The 16,059-nt window shown below is 41.0% G+C and overlaps 1 protein-coding gene across 8 annotated transcripts in view; it reads right to left on the bottom strand.

Annotated features, from left to right (window-relative positions):
* Positions 1–1,126: 1,126 nt before the first annotated feature.
* The window catches only part of MAGI1 (membrane associated guanylate kinase, WW and PDZ domain containing 1), a 610,526-nt gene continuing 595,593 nt past the window's right edge, over positions 1,127–16,059 (bottom strand). For 6 of the 8 annotated variants that reach the window (XM_081283977.1, XM_081283978.1, XM_081283982.1 and 3 more), the window contains 5 exons: positions 10,283–10,376; positions 10,085–10,142; positions 9,000–9,143; positions 7,936–8,074; positions 1,127–3,836 (listed from right to left, as the gene is read on the bottom strand). In XM_081283977.1, coding sequence (XP_081140103.1) covers positions 3,067–3,836; positions 7,936–8,074; positions 9,000–9,143; positions 10,085–10,142; positions 10,283–10,376 — 1,205 coding nt within the window. In that variant the 3' untranslated portion in view covers positions 1,127–3,066. Of the gene's footprint in view, positions 3,837–5,766; positions 5,856–7,935; positions 8,075–8,999; positions 9,144–10,084; positions 10,143–10,282; positions 10,377–16,059 lie in introns of all 8 variants that reach the window. The other 2 variants (XM_081283984.1, XM_081283983.1) reach the window with 1 other exon arrangement.

The raw sequence follows: 16,059 nt of genomic DNA on the forward strand, positions 1-16,059 counted from the left end.
CTGAGGCTGGCTTTGAACTTGAGATATACTCCTGCCTCAGCCTCCCGAGCAGCTGGTATGACAGGCGTGCACCACGATGCCAGACTGGCAAAGCACTTTTCTACCTCAAAGACATAACTCCTTTCTCAACAGAATGGTATTTCAGGGAGTTTGAATCAGGCACCCTCCACTCATGATTTGACCCTGATATATCTGAAACAATGAGGAGACAAGGAAGATATCAATCCAGAAACAATAGTGGTTATGGAATGCATACATTTCCATGTATTTTTACAGTAAAAATGCATTAAAAAATCTTTCACAAAAGAAACTTAAAAAATACAAGTAGGGTGTTGACTCTGCTCCCCAACATTCTTTCAGGCATCAACTGTGTAAAAGAGGGAGGGGAATTCCTAAATGGTTTAAGTCATACAAAATTCTCATCCATCATCGCTCATCAACACATTTACATGGAGTGGGGTGTTAGGGAAAGTAGGCTCACAAGAATCAGTTTCCAATTTAAGGTTACAGTAGTTCAAAGAAAACTAAATCTTTCTGCTTAATGCATAGTCCCTGTACAGTACAATATTTTCAAAGCAAATCTGATGTGTGGAACTAAGGTGAAATTACCACACCAAAAGTCCTCATGAACTGAGACAAGCTGGGGCGGTAGCACAGATTTTTAACACGTCAAATATCTCTTACAACAAGCAAGACAGTCAAGATGTTAACTTAAGGATACACTCCAAAAATGCACCTTGATTTCAATTATTTAAAACCCTGGACCCCAAATGAGAGTGTCAGTCATTTAACATCTCAGGTTGTGCTAGAACTAGTGAGAAAAATCCTAGCACTGCAGCCTTAGGAATAAAATCTCCAAGTTGGCTCTTAGGAAATTGATGGAAAAAACATCATTATTCAGTTGTACTCTTCCTCAGTCTTCCTCCTACAGCTCAATGTAAGCTTTGCATGGAAAACTTGGATAATAAAAATAGCATCCACAGACTTTTCCCCTCCTTTTTAGCTACAGAATGTACATTGTTTCTGTTCCAGGAAAGGAACTTGTTTTGTAAATGTCCACACTACTATAGCTATTCATTCTAGTGTTGTGTATAAACCCATAAATCAAATAAAGCTATGAACAATGTAATATTTATATATGCATAGTGTTTTATAAAAAGATTGGCCCACATACTGCTTTTCATCAATACAGAAAGAGCATTAAGTCCATAGCACACTGTAAGAAATAAAATGAGTGAAGAACAGAGAATGCAAACAAGTGCTTAATAATTCACAAGCAGGCTCACCATGGAAGAAATGATGATATCCCAAACCAACTAAAGCTTTAGAGAATTACTTATATAGTCTCCCATTTTAAAACAACTTTATATACCTGATTTAGTTTACATTAAAATATATCCCCATGAATCAATTTGTTCATATTCAGAAATATAAACACATATCACATTCCTCACAGCTAAATTTTTGTCATAAATTCTCTTTTATACAAGAAAAAAAGGCAACATTTTTTTTTCAACAGGCTCTATTAATTACAATTTTTAACTCTGTACACACAATGATTGGCTGGCTGTCTTTTTTTTATCTTTTTTTTTTTCAATACAGTACCATGGGAACAACAGTGATTGACTTGCAAAGTTTTGTGTCTGTATGGAAAATGCAAAACAGTACTACAGAAATACACAATGCACTGTAAGCAGCGGTTTGCTGTAGTGGTCCAACAGGTACAAGCAAACGTTTTGGCTCAGCTAGGCAGTAATCCATTTAAACCACATCCTGGGGCTACAGCCGACCCAACCACACCACCTGAGGGTTTCAGGAAGAATGGGTCTTGTAAAAAAGAAAAATCATTGTTTTTGTTCTGCTGTCCAAAGACTAAAGGACAGGGTCATGAGGGCAGAGGTTTCCCAACCAGAACTAGAACCACTGGGATCACTTCCTTGCTTCCCCTTTGATCAATCTAAAAACGTTATGGTTTCAAAGTGCAATTGGCGTTTCTATGAATGAGCAGCCCCAGCTGTCATTTCTTTAAATTCTCAAAAGAGAATTTCATCCACCAAACGTCACTCCTTCCTCCCTAATTTGGCAAAGGGCAATCATGGGCTATGCAAAAAAGGGGGCCATACTTTTCATCATGGTGATATTTATGTCTCCCTCATACCCAGCACACTGTCCTACATTCCATCAAATATTCAGCTTCAAATCAGACCACCGGCCAAACAACACAGGTGTAGGTTGTCTGTTCCTTCTAGTAGTTGAGTAAGGCTGCCATGGCACTGCCTTAAATGAGATCTTATTCCATGGGGGAGATGCTAATGAACCTGGCAATCTGTGCTTAAGCCGTGTTTGGTAATGGCAGCCAACCTTCTTGTCTCTGTGCCTTCCTGGGCCAGAGAGAGTACAAACTGTTTTGAATCAATTCTAATCCAAGGACAAAAAAAAAATTTCTTTATGCTGCCGCAGTTTAAAAAGCTATAAATATCCTTCATTTGCAATAGTAGTCTTGTCATTACTGTTTGCTTAATTTTAGGATCATTGGCAATCCTAATCCATCCTAAGAGGTCCCCAGTTTTTACAAATAGAAGTTTGCCTTTTTGCTTTGAAGAAAAACTCCTGTCTACAGTATAGCACTACATCACTATATAACAGTCTCGATCATTAATTAAACTTAATAATTTCCCGTCCTTAAAGAGAAACATGACCAACCACCCCATTTTAACAGGAGAGAAAAAGATTGCCCCCCAAAAAAGGGAAAAAAAAATCTTGACAATTCTACGCTTTCTGTAGAAACAAAATCTATATCCCTTTGGGCCGGTATTTGGCAAATAATTTCCAAAAAAAGTATGCATTTAAAAATACTTTCTTTAATTTTTATACATCAGGCACAAGACTTTTCATATATATTTTTTTTTTCTTAGAAGATCTCAAATGCATAAAATGTTTATAACTATTCATAGGATCACCAGGTGTCAGAGATGCTTCCTAAGGTAAGAAAACTAAATTATCTCAGGTTTGTGACCTTCCTCTTAGAACCTTTGACATGGTAAAGGTTGGAATGCGTGTCAAGTCTCAGATACTGAGGTCGGTGCTACATTCTTTATAAGGTCGCCTCCTCTGCTCCGGGGGATTTCTGGAACTTCTGCCCAATTCCTGTTTCAGAGTCGCCTCTTCCCGCTCGCGGTGGCCACCTCGGTCCTCTCGGCTCCTTTTGTCCAGCGAACGCTCTCGGCGGCGCTCGGGGGACCGGGCCCGTCTCCGATCGGTGGACTTGGCCCTCCTCTCGGGCGAGGCCACTCTCCTTCGCTCCGGGGACCTTCTGGGATCCAGGAGTCTTTCGAGGGACCGCCGCCGCCGGCTGGGCGAGCTGTCCCTTCGGCGCGTGGGGGACCGCTCCCGCCGGCGCTCGGGAGACCCCTCCCGCCTCTTCTCGGGCTTCTCCCTCCTCTCCAGGGTGGTGTCGGCGCTGCGCGTGCCGTCCCGGCGCTTCTCCGGGGACCTCCTCTTGGGCCCGTTGGTCGCCATCCGCTCGGCCTGCGCGTCTCGGCGTCCCTCGGGCGCCCGGTCCTTGGGTCGGCAGGTCCCGCCGTCGGGTTTTCGGGAAGTTCCATTCCAGGTGTGGTGTTCATTGGGTTGTCTGCTGTACTCTCGGCTGCCTTTTGGGTCTCTCACGTGTGCCCGCTTCTCCCCATGTGGTGATGATTTGTGAACGTCGGGTGGGTAACTGGACTCCAATGATGGGTGCTGGCGGCCGGACGGTCCGGCCCTCACTTCCGGTCCGGCCCTCACTTCCGGAAAGCCTTGTGCACCAGCGGAGGGGCCGTTCCGGTCGCTGATGGGGTCTGCGAGGAAGAGAGAAGAGAGGCCCAGTTAGGTAGGGAGGACGTGCGTGGTCCAGTCCCCGCTCCCTCCCGTGCTCGACTCATTAGTCACAACAAACAACTGTTAAAAGCCATCAGAGTCAAAGCCAACTCAGTCTGGGTTACGTTATGTATAACTGCAACTAGTTAGGGTTACCAACTGGTACTTGTGGCTTTCAGCATCTGGCTCTTTTTGATACCCCAGACAGATCATTAGAGAATTTATTAAATCAGGCATGACTTTAGTCTTTAAAGGCACACCCCAGGTAGTCTGTCTACAGGTGCCAAAACCTCACCCCCTTACCTATCCCCTGCCTCTCTCCTCCCCATCTACCAACCCTTCTCCTCTTCCCCACCCCACACTGCCCCCAAGAAAGAAAATCTCCTTTCCTTTAAAGAATGCTTGTTTTGATTTGCTTAAAAATAATCCAGGACATTGACCTGGAGGGGCATAGGAAGCTTCTTGGGGGACAGAAGTAGTCTATGGCTTATCTGAGTGGTGATCTAAATGTGTGCACACAGAGATGAAGACTCCAATACACCACACACTCAGGATTCACGTATTTTTACCATATGCAAAGAATATTTATACTTTAAAACAATAATCCAAGGTGTTGAGCAAAGGGGATCGTGGCAGCACCATAATGGCCAGGTGCTGATTGGCAAATGTCACATGCACTTGAGGGGCCACTGAACTATACTTTTGTGTGTGCTATTCAACTATTTTGTCTACTTTTGTGTAAATTCAAAAATAAGGAACCATCTTTCAAATGCAGAGCTTTCTGGTAGATAAAAGGGAAGGGGAAAGAGGTGGTTAATTACACATTTGCAATTAGACAGGGCTCACAAAATCCTTAAGTTTAAAGGCAGTTTTTCTGTATGATATATGAAGCAGTCATAACAATATCGAGGAACTATGGAGCCACTGGACTGCTCCTTTTTTTTTCCTTTTGAAATTGTTACATTATAATTATACATGACTGGGGAAGGAGAGTGATCAAATTATATGCATGTATGAATATGGCATAATGGATCTCACTATTATAGACTGCTTCTTATACCACCAAGATGTCTACAGGTTTAAAAGCAGGGCAGCATCATGAATTTATGAGAGCCCAGGGATGCTTTGTTGCAACTAAACGCAACAAACTCCAGGAGCCTAAAATATTGTGTTGCAGTATGGAGGGCAGACCCATGTGACAGAGAGGAGGGAATCACCCGGGCTCTTAAAAGATCTTTCATGAGGCAGCCAGATCTCTATTCAGCAATTAATGTTTCATGAAAGATCTTCCAACACCCAGCATGGCTTTTAGCAAAAGCAGGTACATAACCTAAAGCAGGGATTAGCAAAGTTTTTCTAAAAGGCCAGGTAGTAAATATTCTGGACCACAGTCCCTGTTGCAACTGTTCAAACCAGCCACTGTGGGGCAAAAGCACAGGCAACACAAAACAGAAATGGGTGTGTGGCTATGCATCAGTAAATCTTACTTACAGACACAGGCTGTGGTCAGGATTTGGCCCCTAGGCTGTAGAATGCCAGAGATACCTGAAGAATGGGGGAATCTCTTCCCATCTGGCAAAGCCCTATCTATCTGGGCGAGAGCTCTGTGGTATAAGGACCATTCTTTCTAAATGCTGGGTGGACTATCAGAACGAAGACAAAAGTCATCTGACATTTGGGTAAGGGAAGGTCCTCAGATCACTATTCTAAATCTAACCTTGAAATCTTATTATGCCTACTTTCAAGACAAGGGAGAGCAACACTTCAACAGGGGTCAGCGGTGTACTTACAATTCCAAGAACGCAGGGTGCTCAGAATGAATTGCCAAACATATCAAAATAGAGCTAAGCAGAAGCAATGAGGAAATTAGGCCACAGCACAGAAACACCTAGTATTGATTGAGCTACAAACCGTAGTTTGATTATGGCCCATAAGGTAGAAGCAAGCCTCCCCGAGCTTTTCATTTCTCATACATGCAGCGATATTAGGAGGTATCATCGCTGTAGAAGGGAGGGCCCAGCACCAAGAACAGTCAGAGAGAGAAAGAGAAAGAGAGAAAGAGAAAAAGTTGAACATTTAGATTCCCTATAACAAGGAGGAAAGAAAAAAAATCTGCATTTGTTAACATAGGGCAAAGAGAGTTTATTTGTCCAGTCAGACAGTCTAAGGCAACACTCAAATAAGGCTGCAGAGACCGCAATTGGAACATGACGTACGTCTTTAGACAGCCATCAGATGACTTGAGAACCCAGACAATGAATGCATCCTTTTGTTTTTTTTTTTTTTTCAAACAACTGGAACAATGACAGGCTGGCATAGGAGAGCATTAACAATAAACAACAAAAGAACAAAGTCCCTCCCCAACCCCCCCACCCCAGACCGCGGCAGTTAAATTAAGTACAAAAACTCATTACAAAAATAGCCTCACAGAGAAGCAGGTTCCAATCAAGTCAGAAAAATATTGGAACTTAACATATTATAACCCATTTGTGACTCTAATCAATAGAATTAGAGAGGTTTAGTCCAAATGACGCATGGAAACATTACAGCAGCACAACCCTGGCAATGTTCAACCCTTTTTGGAAAACCATGTATTTAAATGATCTTTATTATTATTATTATTATTTTTTTTTTTTAGCCCAAAGAACATTTGTTAGTGTTGGATTTTCATCCTCAGTGCAACAGACATAGGTTTGGAGAAGGTACACAGGTTACTGACGATGACTCTCAAATGAAATATCACATCCGACAGAAGGCATAGGGAAGACAGAAAAGGAAGACAATGTTACACAGCTTCAGTGGCATCAATACACCTAACAGTCAGAAGTTTAGTACAGTACGCAGCCATGTCATCTGAATGTCGTCATGAACTTCCCCTGTGGTTGGCCGGGCCTAAAGGGGCCTTGTCTGAAACCCACCCTCCCCCATTCCCTCGGATCCCTCATATTGTGCACCTGTACCCATGTCCAACACCAGGGGAGGCTGCCTGCATGGGAGCTGTTCCCCTCCTTGAGCTACATCTGAATGAAGGATCTCATCAAGGAAGTCCAAAAATGCAACTGGGAATTGTGCAGAGTGACTTTCAGAAAAGAGGGTGATAACAGATAAATCCCTAATAAAGGGGACCAATGTATATGGGGATCATTCAATTACAGTTTCTATAGAAACTTTTGTAGACCTTTGGTTGGGAAAAAAAAGCCCTACATCTAGGGCATAGCTTTTTTTTTTTTCTCTTTTTTTTAAATTTTAAACAAGAATCTCAAATAAATAGGACAGAATTATTACAATATACAATATTTTGCCATCAGAACACTAAGCTAGGTAAAGATCATTGCCGTCTACTCAAATCATGTCTAAAGATATGACAAAGGAACTCTACGTATAACCTGGCTTTCCTCATAGGAAAGGTATAGTAACATGTTTCCCTCATGATGAGCACTGGGAATCTATTTCGTCCTTCATCACTTAAAAACATATGGCTAGTATGTCAACAGTTTTTGTTCGTTTGACAGTAGTGGGCTCAGGTGGTCTGATTTGGGGTCAGAGACCAGTGGAGGGATGGAGAATTTTTGGACGCAGAGCATCTAGGAGGTGAGCAAAGCCCCCAAATCATCTTGAAATTTCACGCCTCTTAAATAAAGACATCAAGTAACCGAAAAAAAAGAAAAAAAAATATATATATATTTGTGCCTCATCATATCACTCAGGAAACCTGCTTTCCTGCTTCTTAAAAGGAGTATAGAGTCATTTTGTGCTAACAATTGGATCTGAGAAACAGTTTGGCACAGTTCAAACAAACATTCCTTCGCTCTTGGTCGGACTAGACAAAATGTTCTCTCTGATTATCAGAAAGGGGGCTCTAAAGATCTTGTCCTAGGCCTTGCCCCAGTCCACAGAAGCAAGCAAAAAGATGAAATGTGGAGAGATTTCAGAACAAGCGAAGCAAATAATCACATGGTGCGAGAGGCTGTAAGACACTGGTGAATGGGGAGACAGAAAGGACTTTCCTGCTGCCGTTCTGGAGACAGAGTCATGGAGTCATGCCAGGGAAGGAAGGAATGTTTTCATAGTTTGACCCACCATATTCCGGGACCGAGCCGTCTCCCCGCCTCAGAAACAGACGAACTCTGCGGCCACCATTCTTAATCAGTTCAATGGCCCGAGAATGCTTCATGTTTTTGGTGGTCTCGCCATTGATCTCTAGAATTTCATCACCAATCTGCCATGGTAGGAATAGAACATAGAGAGTCATAAAAAGAAAGAAATATAAATGGTCAACACAGATACGAAAAAATGTTTAACATCTCTAACAATTAGAGGAATGCAAATTGAAACTACTCTGAGATTCCATCTCACTCTAGTCAGAATGGCAATTATCAATAAATGTTGGCAAGGATTTGGGGAAAGGTTCACTCATACATTGCCGGTGGGACTGCAAATTGGTGCAACCACTCTGGAAAGTAGTATGGAGATTCCTCAGAAAACTTTGAATGGAACCACTATTTGACCAAGTTATCCCACTCCTTGTTCATATACCCAAAGGACTTAAAATCAGCATACTACAGTGACATAGCCACATGAATGTTTAGTGGAGCTCAACTCACAATAGCTAAGCTACAGAAACAACCTAGGTGTCCTTCTATGGATGAATGGATAAAGAAAATGTGGTATATATGCACCATGGGATATTACTCAGCCATAAAGAAGAGTGAGATCATGACATTTGCTGGTAAATGGATGGAAACTGGAGACTATCATACTAAGTGAAATAATTCATTCCCCCCAAACCAAAGGTTGAATGTTCTCTCTGATGTGCGGATGCTTACCCATAATAAGGGAGGGTGGAGGGGAAGTATAGAAGTTTATTGAATTAGATGGAGGGGGAATGGGAACAGGAAAGACAATGAATCGTACATAATTTTCTTATGCACATATATGAATACATGACCAGTGAAACTCCACATCATGTTCAGCCACAAGAATGGAATCAAAATTGTAATGGGTTGAATTCCATGTATGTATAACATGTCGAAATACACCCTACTGTCATGAATATCTAAAAACAAACAACAACAACAATAGGAAAAACGTAAGTCACTACAGATGCTTCCTCACATCTACTCCAGCCTCCTTTCCCTACTTACCCTCATCTTTCCACATCTTTCTGCAGGACCATCCTCTGCTAAGCGCAGAACATAGAGGTCCATGTTATATTCTCGACCCCCTCGAAGACTAAAGCCAAATCCCTTGGCTCCTCTTTCCAGTTCCACAGTGTAAAAATCTTGCTCCTATTTAAAGAAATTAAATGCAGTCATTCAGGTAGAACTGCTATCCACACATGTTTCTCTCATCTCTTCCCAAACATTCCATGTCATGTTGATTTGGCCAAAAGGCATAGTCTCTAATCCTCTCTTGGTGACTCTTAAGTGCTTATTAGTCATCATCCTCATTAATCTTCATTAATATCAGAAGTTGGAAATCCAGAATTTGAAACAGTAGGATCATGCTTATACCTATGCACATATTAAAATTCATCTACGAAGGTTGCAATCTGCATTTGGGGCAGGAAGCTTCTTCATCACATGATACCATCCATTTGTGGCTGGATGTTCAGCTTCCTTGAGCCTGGCCTGAGAAGCACCAGGGTTTACGATTAGCACTGTGTCTACGCCAACCTGTGCAGTCTGAGGAATGGTTTCCATTCTGTTTGGGCAAGATCACAAGTGGACTACTGAAGGGTCCACAGAGGCCAGCAGAAACCTATTTATCTTGGCATCACCCAGTAGTTCCCAGATTTGTTTCACTTGCTAACCATCTTGAGAGGCAGGTGTCCTGGCTCTCACCTGAAATCCAAAGTCCCCAAAACCACTTTAAAAAAACAACAACAAAAAGATTTTCTTGAAGAACTATGATTTTGCAAACAGTTATTTGCAAACAGGTGCTTTGCTTTTTCTCTGACCACTGATCCTTGTGACAGCTTTTCAGTATTTTGGTCTTATTTTTTTCTCTCCCTACCAAAGCATATCTAGGAATATTTTTCAAAGGTAGTAAAATAAAAGCAAATATGAGTATATATGTGGAAAATCCCTGCACAAAAGGCTGTGTATTTTAAATTAAGGATGCCCTTCAAAAAATATTTTGTAAAAACAGCTTCAGAAAGTTGGAAGGAAATGAGCAAAAAAAAAAAAAAAACAAAAAAAAAAAAAAGGGGGGGGGGAAGGACCCTCACCTGCGTAGCCTGGGGAGCTTTGAACTCGAACTGAGATTCCGGCTTTGGTTTGGTGTTCCTGCCAAAGTGAGAGAAATAAATATAACAGCAATGCAGGGGGAGACAGAGAAAAGAACGGAAAACATGCCTCATCATGATGAGAGGACAGGTCCCTTTTTCCCCTTTTAAGTAACAAAAGGAACCAAAGTCTCAGCTGACCTTGTCTCCTGGGCCCCTTGCTGAGAAGGGGTGTGTGTGGTGGTGATGGTGGCAATCTTTTCTGCATTGGTCAGCAAGGTGGCATTTGAGGACTCTGTGGGACAGAGCATAAAGAAATGAAGGCCTGAGAGAAGACATCATCCAGCTGGGAGGTGAGCAGAAACCCTGTCTCTAAGTGACAAATCTGACTTCCCTGTCCCCATTTCAATTAGTTGGACTCAAATTTCTAAAGACTCAGGAATTTAATGAACCATCCTAAGATCTTCTCTGCTGTGGCTCATGTATGCCCCCCACTGTGACCCTCCTCCTAAGCAGACATTCCCTCAAATGAAATAGGGTTTGCCAGGGGAAAAGCTGCTCTAAAATTACAGCCAGCATGGGTGTGTCTGACTCCTCCCCGCCACTGAGAGATGGCAATCCATCAAAACACTGGGCCACCCCGGAGGTATTTCACAGGATTTTACAGGCTGCTAATAAATGTCCCTGCTAACATTTCCTGCAACTTATCAGCAGCATTTGGTGAGTATGCCTGATTTCCTCATGTGAATATTAAATTCAGAAGTGAGCTAACATATTTTTAAACACAAATAACATCTCCTTTCTTCCTCATTGCTTTTCATAAAGCACAAGTGAAAATATGGAACTCTTGACAGATCTCCATCTAGTATCACTCATGAAAGATTAATTTTAAAACCTGCATTAGAAGAACCAGAGTTATAAACATAAGTTGTATAAATCATGAAGCTGCTTTAAAGTAAGGAATAGGATTATGTTCCTATGTAAATTGACTTTCTTCTTCACTCATCACATTCATAAGCAACTTCATAATCTCTACAAGTTTGGAGACTCAGAATCTGAAAAAAAATCATAAAAAAACAAAAACTATAGATAACACATCCATGTATATGTATTAAAATTTAATCATTCATATGGTAACAGATATATGCTTTTTTGCTAATAATATCTCCATTAAAATCAAGGCAAGTAGCAACCACTAGGAGCGAGCCATACATTTAATATTTATTCTTAAATGGACGCTCAGGAACTTGGCTTTTATTTTCTCATCAAGAAAATACTAGGGGCTGGGGCTGTAACTCAGTGGTAGAGCGCTTGCCTAGCATGCGTGAGGCACTGGGTTTGATCCTCAGCACCACATGAAAATAAACAAAAAAATAGAAGAAAGAAAAGAAAGAAAGAAAAGAAAATACTAACTGTGGTTGTTAGGTTCTAAAATTAGCCTGCAAGTACCCATTTAATTAATAGTGAACCATGAGGTCTAGAAGATTCCCTGAGTTCTATGCTTCCTAGTATTTCGATGTTTGTTGACTACATTGGGTATAAGGAGGTTTCTATGGGATAATATTTTAAGTACTTCAAACTAAGAAGCCTGTAATCAATCAATCTCTCTCTCTCTCTCTCTCTCTCTCTCTCTCTCTTTCTCTCTACCCCCCCACCTCCCTTCCACTCCCCTCCCCACCCCTTGCCCCCCTACAGTCCTGGGATAAGAGACCTTCTATGCACCCAATGGCTGGTGGTCTCTCTTCCATTTTAATTTCCTGAGAACACTGTTCAATTCGGGTCTGGTGTCCTGTTACTTTACTTTCATGACACACAGGGGTTAAAAGTATGTGTTTGAGATTCACACAGAATTCAAATCCCTCTTTCTCCACCCATTAATGGTGTGCCTGGCTCTTCTCACACAGGACGAGGGAATGCTGCCGATCGATCTGTCCCTCTCAGGATGAAAGGATGTGAGACGCACAGTATCAGTGCTAGACCACAGCTCGCACTCAACACATTCACTACACTACTGTGGGGAAACTCTCTGCAGCAAGAGAAGGTTAAGGAGGATTTTAACAGTTTATATGCCAGCCATAAATGTCCCTGATTCTTATAGCCATGCCCAAGATTAATAAGATAATGTAAGTAGAAAGCATAGTTTTATGAATCTTATTTGTGTTTTAGGACAATGTTTCTCACAATGTGTTCTACAAATGTTTCTACAGATTCTGAAGGAAAAGAACCTGTGATCCACTAAGTCTGGGAACTAAAGGGTGAAACAAAAAGGACACAGATGTCTGGTTGCTTGTTCCTATGGACTCTTCAGAGCATTTACTGAGCTAGTGTGACTTGAGACCCTTGGGTCAGGCAAAGGCTGTGCCTCAAGCTTACTGGGAGGCAGGTTAGCCAAATGGTTACAAGGGTCAGATTCTGAGTCAGATTGCCTTGCTTTGCATAGTAGGCTGCACTAGACAGGACGAGAGCAAAGCCATTTCAACTTTCAGTGTCTCAGTTTCCTCATCTGCACAGGAGAATGACAGAAGTATCTAAGGAAAGTGGTACAGTGATGATCTAAGAGGAACTGTTAGGGACAGTGCCAGACACATTAGTGCTCAAAAAAATTATTAGCATACTTTTAGTATGTATTATTATAATATTAAAAGCACATTACTGGTACATTTTTAGGATTACTATTGTAAATGGTTTTTTTAGAGCATTTGGAAGGTCATTAGCACCTTCATATCACTCCTATTCAAGCACAGTTAACTGGCAAAACCGAGGAATCTAAGTGATATTTCATACAAGTCATCCACCGGGTCAGTACACAGGACACACAGACTGTCAGTGACACTCACCAGAACTCCCATAAACTCTGGTCCTTTAGCTAACCTCATACAGCTCATTGTAACTCATTTTATAAAGATTCTCTGGGAAATCATAAGATCATTTGGGCCATGGGGAAATCACAATCAGGGTACCAAAAAAGAACGTTTCTTTGTAATTAAAGTGATTAGAATTACTGAATTGTGAAGAAGTTCCCATTTGGAGTTATTGTGTGTTCTTGGTAGCTGGAATATTCCAGGAAGATGGAATCCTATTCTCAAATGATTTTTCATGTTTCTGCTGCTTTCATGATTTAATGAAATATAACAGATAATCACTCAAAACACATATAAACAGAATGTCCTTATTAATTTTCCTCTTATCCTTCATTTGCTGTTTATTTACATGCAAATATTTTTTTAGGGTTGCAGCTTCACTTTGAGCATTTTAAAGAAATTAATGCTTAATATGCAAATACCTATTTGAGCTCACGGACTTTTCCTTATTTTGCATTTTTTAAAATCTATGAATAACCACCATTTACAAGACCATGTACAGAGTGCCAAGCAAGCACTGTACTGGGACTACGACCATGTGCGCTACTTCAATTGATGGCCACCACTTCATAAAACAAGTGCAAGTTATTGCCCCGTTTATAGATGGAGGGGCTGGGGCATAGGAAAGGTAGGAAACTGCCTAGGATCACCCAGGACAAATAATGGGAATCAAACTCGGGCTTGCCTGAAAGTGTGCTTTTAGTCTTACTGTTCACATGGGGATCTGTGTTGGTATCCAGAAAATCATACCTGACTGACACCTCCATTCATGTAAGCAATGTTTTCATTTTACTGCATAACTGCTACCAATTTCTCTAGGCAGTATCCTAGATTAACCAAAATACAAAATGCCCTGCTTGAATTTCATGGGTTATTTTCAGAGGACCAAAAAATTTTTAGCATGGCCTTGATTTCCAGGGTGCTTTTATAATATCAATAAAGTTAGACTTCTTTTCAGAAACTTTTAAGTCTTCATTTGGAATTAAACCAAAATTGTATCTGCTGAAATGTTCTAACTTTTTAAAATATAGAGATGAGTCCATTATCAAAAATTTATAGCTCTATCCCCAAAGCAAAACTTGCCCTGTATAATAGGAAAAAAAAAAAAAAAACATAAAAGAGCCTGAAAAAGAGTCTAGCCTCCTCACCCTCCAGCAGCGATATTATAAAGGAGTGTCAATGTATTTGACTTTTAAAAGACTAAAACAGATGGACCTATTGGATATTTTTATGGATATTCCAGAAAGTGCCTCCCACATTCTTTATTAAACAGAGTTTATACCTACTTTAGCTCTCCCAGAGGAATGAAAATGGATATTAATATACTTTGCATAGCAATCACGTATCAAGAAAAACAGCTCTTAAGCATGTCATGAGGCTGTTGGAAATCAGGGCCCTCACTCTTCTGACAGGAGCTTCTACCTTGGGTTTCAGCCTATCTCTGTGACAAGTGATTATGATTCTAGCCTTGTTCCTATGTCAATGTTCTTACCCTTCCTTCCGGAATCCACATGAAAAGCTAAGCAAATCAACAAAGAACATGATCATTTCTTTCATAAATATTTGATTGTGTAAACATATGCGTCATAAATACTGAAGGTGACATTGGAAAATCTGAACCCCACAAATATGTGGAAAGTTCAGGGAGGACTTTTTACTATCTATACCTTTGCCAAGGAAATAGCAATATCTGTGTTGCCAGCTTGTCTCCTCTAAAAGCAAACACTCTGAATCAGGTGAACTGAAGAAGAAATTCAAGACCACAATTCAAATTATATATATATATATATATATATATATATATATATATATATATATATATAAAGCTCTTAGATATTCTCATTATCTTGAACATGATTCCACATTAGTTTGGTTCAGGCTCTGCTCTGATTACTCTTCTTCCCACTCAGAATAAGACTACATGGGCATTTCTGTATGATCCAAGTGTGGTCTGACTTGTTGGAGATCAAGTTCAGATTCAATCTGTTCAGCTACTTAGGCCTTTCTGTGCGGCTGTTGTGTATTTACTATCCCTTGCCCATATCTCACAGAAGAAAAGGTTCTCCCCTAACTCAGCCTCCCAACCTGACCCCAAATTCATAAACGACAGAGAAGTATAGACTCCCTGGTCACAGCCTAAGATCTGTGGAGGTAAACCTTCTAACAGCATAGACATGCCAAATAAAAGGGAGTTATATTTTGGAGTTTTGTTAGAGAGGTAATGGAGAAGAAATGGGAGAAGCAAGTTAGGGAAACTAAAGTCTGAGATAAGGGAAACTGGAAAAAGAATGAGAAATTTGATGACAAGAAAACAGACTTGGGTAGCATGAGTTAAAGAAGTGGATTCAGCCAGGCATGTGGCGCACATGTGTAATCCCAGTGGCTCAGGAGGCTGAGGCAAGTTCAAGGCCAGCCTCTGTAAAAACAAGGCTCTAAGCAACTCAGTGAGACTCTGTCTCTAAATACAATACAAAAAATAGGGCTGGGGATGGGGCTCAGTGGTTGATTGCCCCTGAGTTCAATCCCTGGTACCAAAAATAGTGGATTCAGAGGGTTTCTGAGCACTGTCCAAATGAGGGGGAATCTTCTCGAAGTGCCTCCTGGAGTTTCTAAGAACTGTATTTCAGACATGATAGATCTCTTAGAACCATGCTAGCTAAAAACTTCAAATTCCTTGTAGATACCATGAAACAACTGGTCTTTGGGCTACTTGATGAGGTAAATATCAGAATGAAAGATCTGAAGGAGACCAGAGAGCACCTCCCTATACCTCCACAGTCAGCCATGTCTAACTTGCATACAGAGGAAGTAGATCAAGCAAGATTTTCTCTTCATCACACTGTCATGGTCATTCTACTTCTTGTAGGTGTTTGAGACATTCTCCTGGATTGCTATCTAATTCCCCCAGAAATCTAACTCCCCTGCCTCTGCTCTGATTTCCAAGATGGCCCCTTAAAGATGAGCATTGTACTTCACCTTCTGATAGAAGTGATTCCCTTTACTTAGATCTTGATACTTACAAAGTCACTGGCAAAAACTTTTATTATCATGGCAACAATGATAGAACATTTTAGAAACAATTTAGATGAGATCAACCTCAGCAGATCATGGGCCATC

The sequence above is a fragment of the Spermophilus citellus genome (assembly GCF_964194105.1).
Source record: "Spermophilus citellus genome assembly, chromosome: 3".
Lineage (NCBI taxonomy): Eukaryota > Metazoa > Chordata > Mammalia > Rodentia > Sciuridae > Spermophilus > Spermophilus citellus.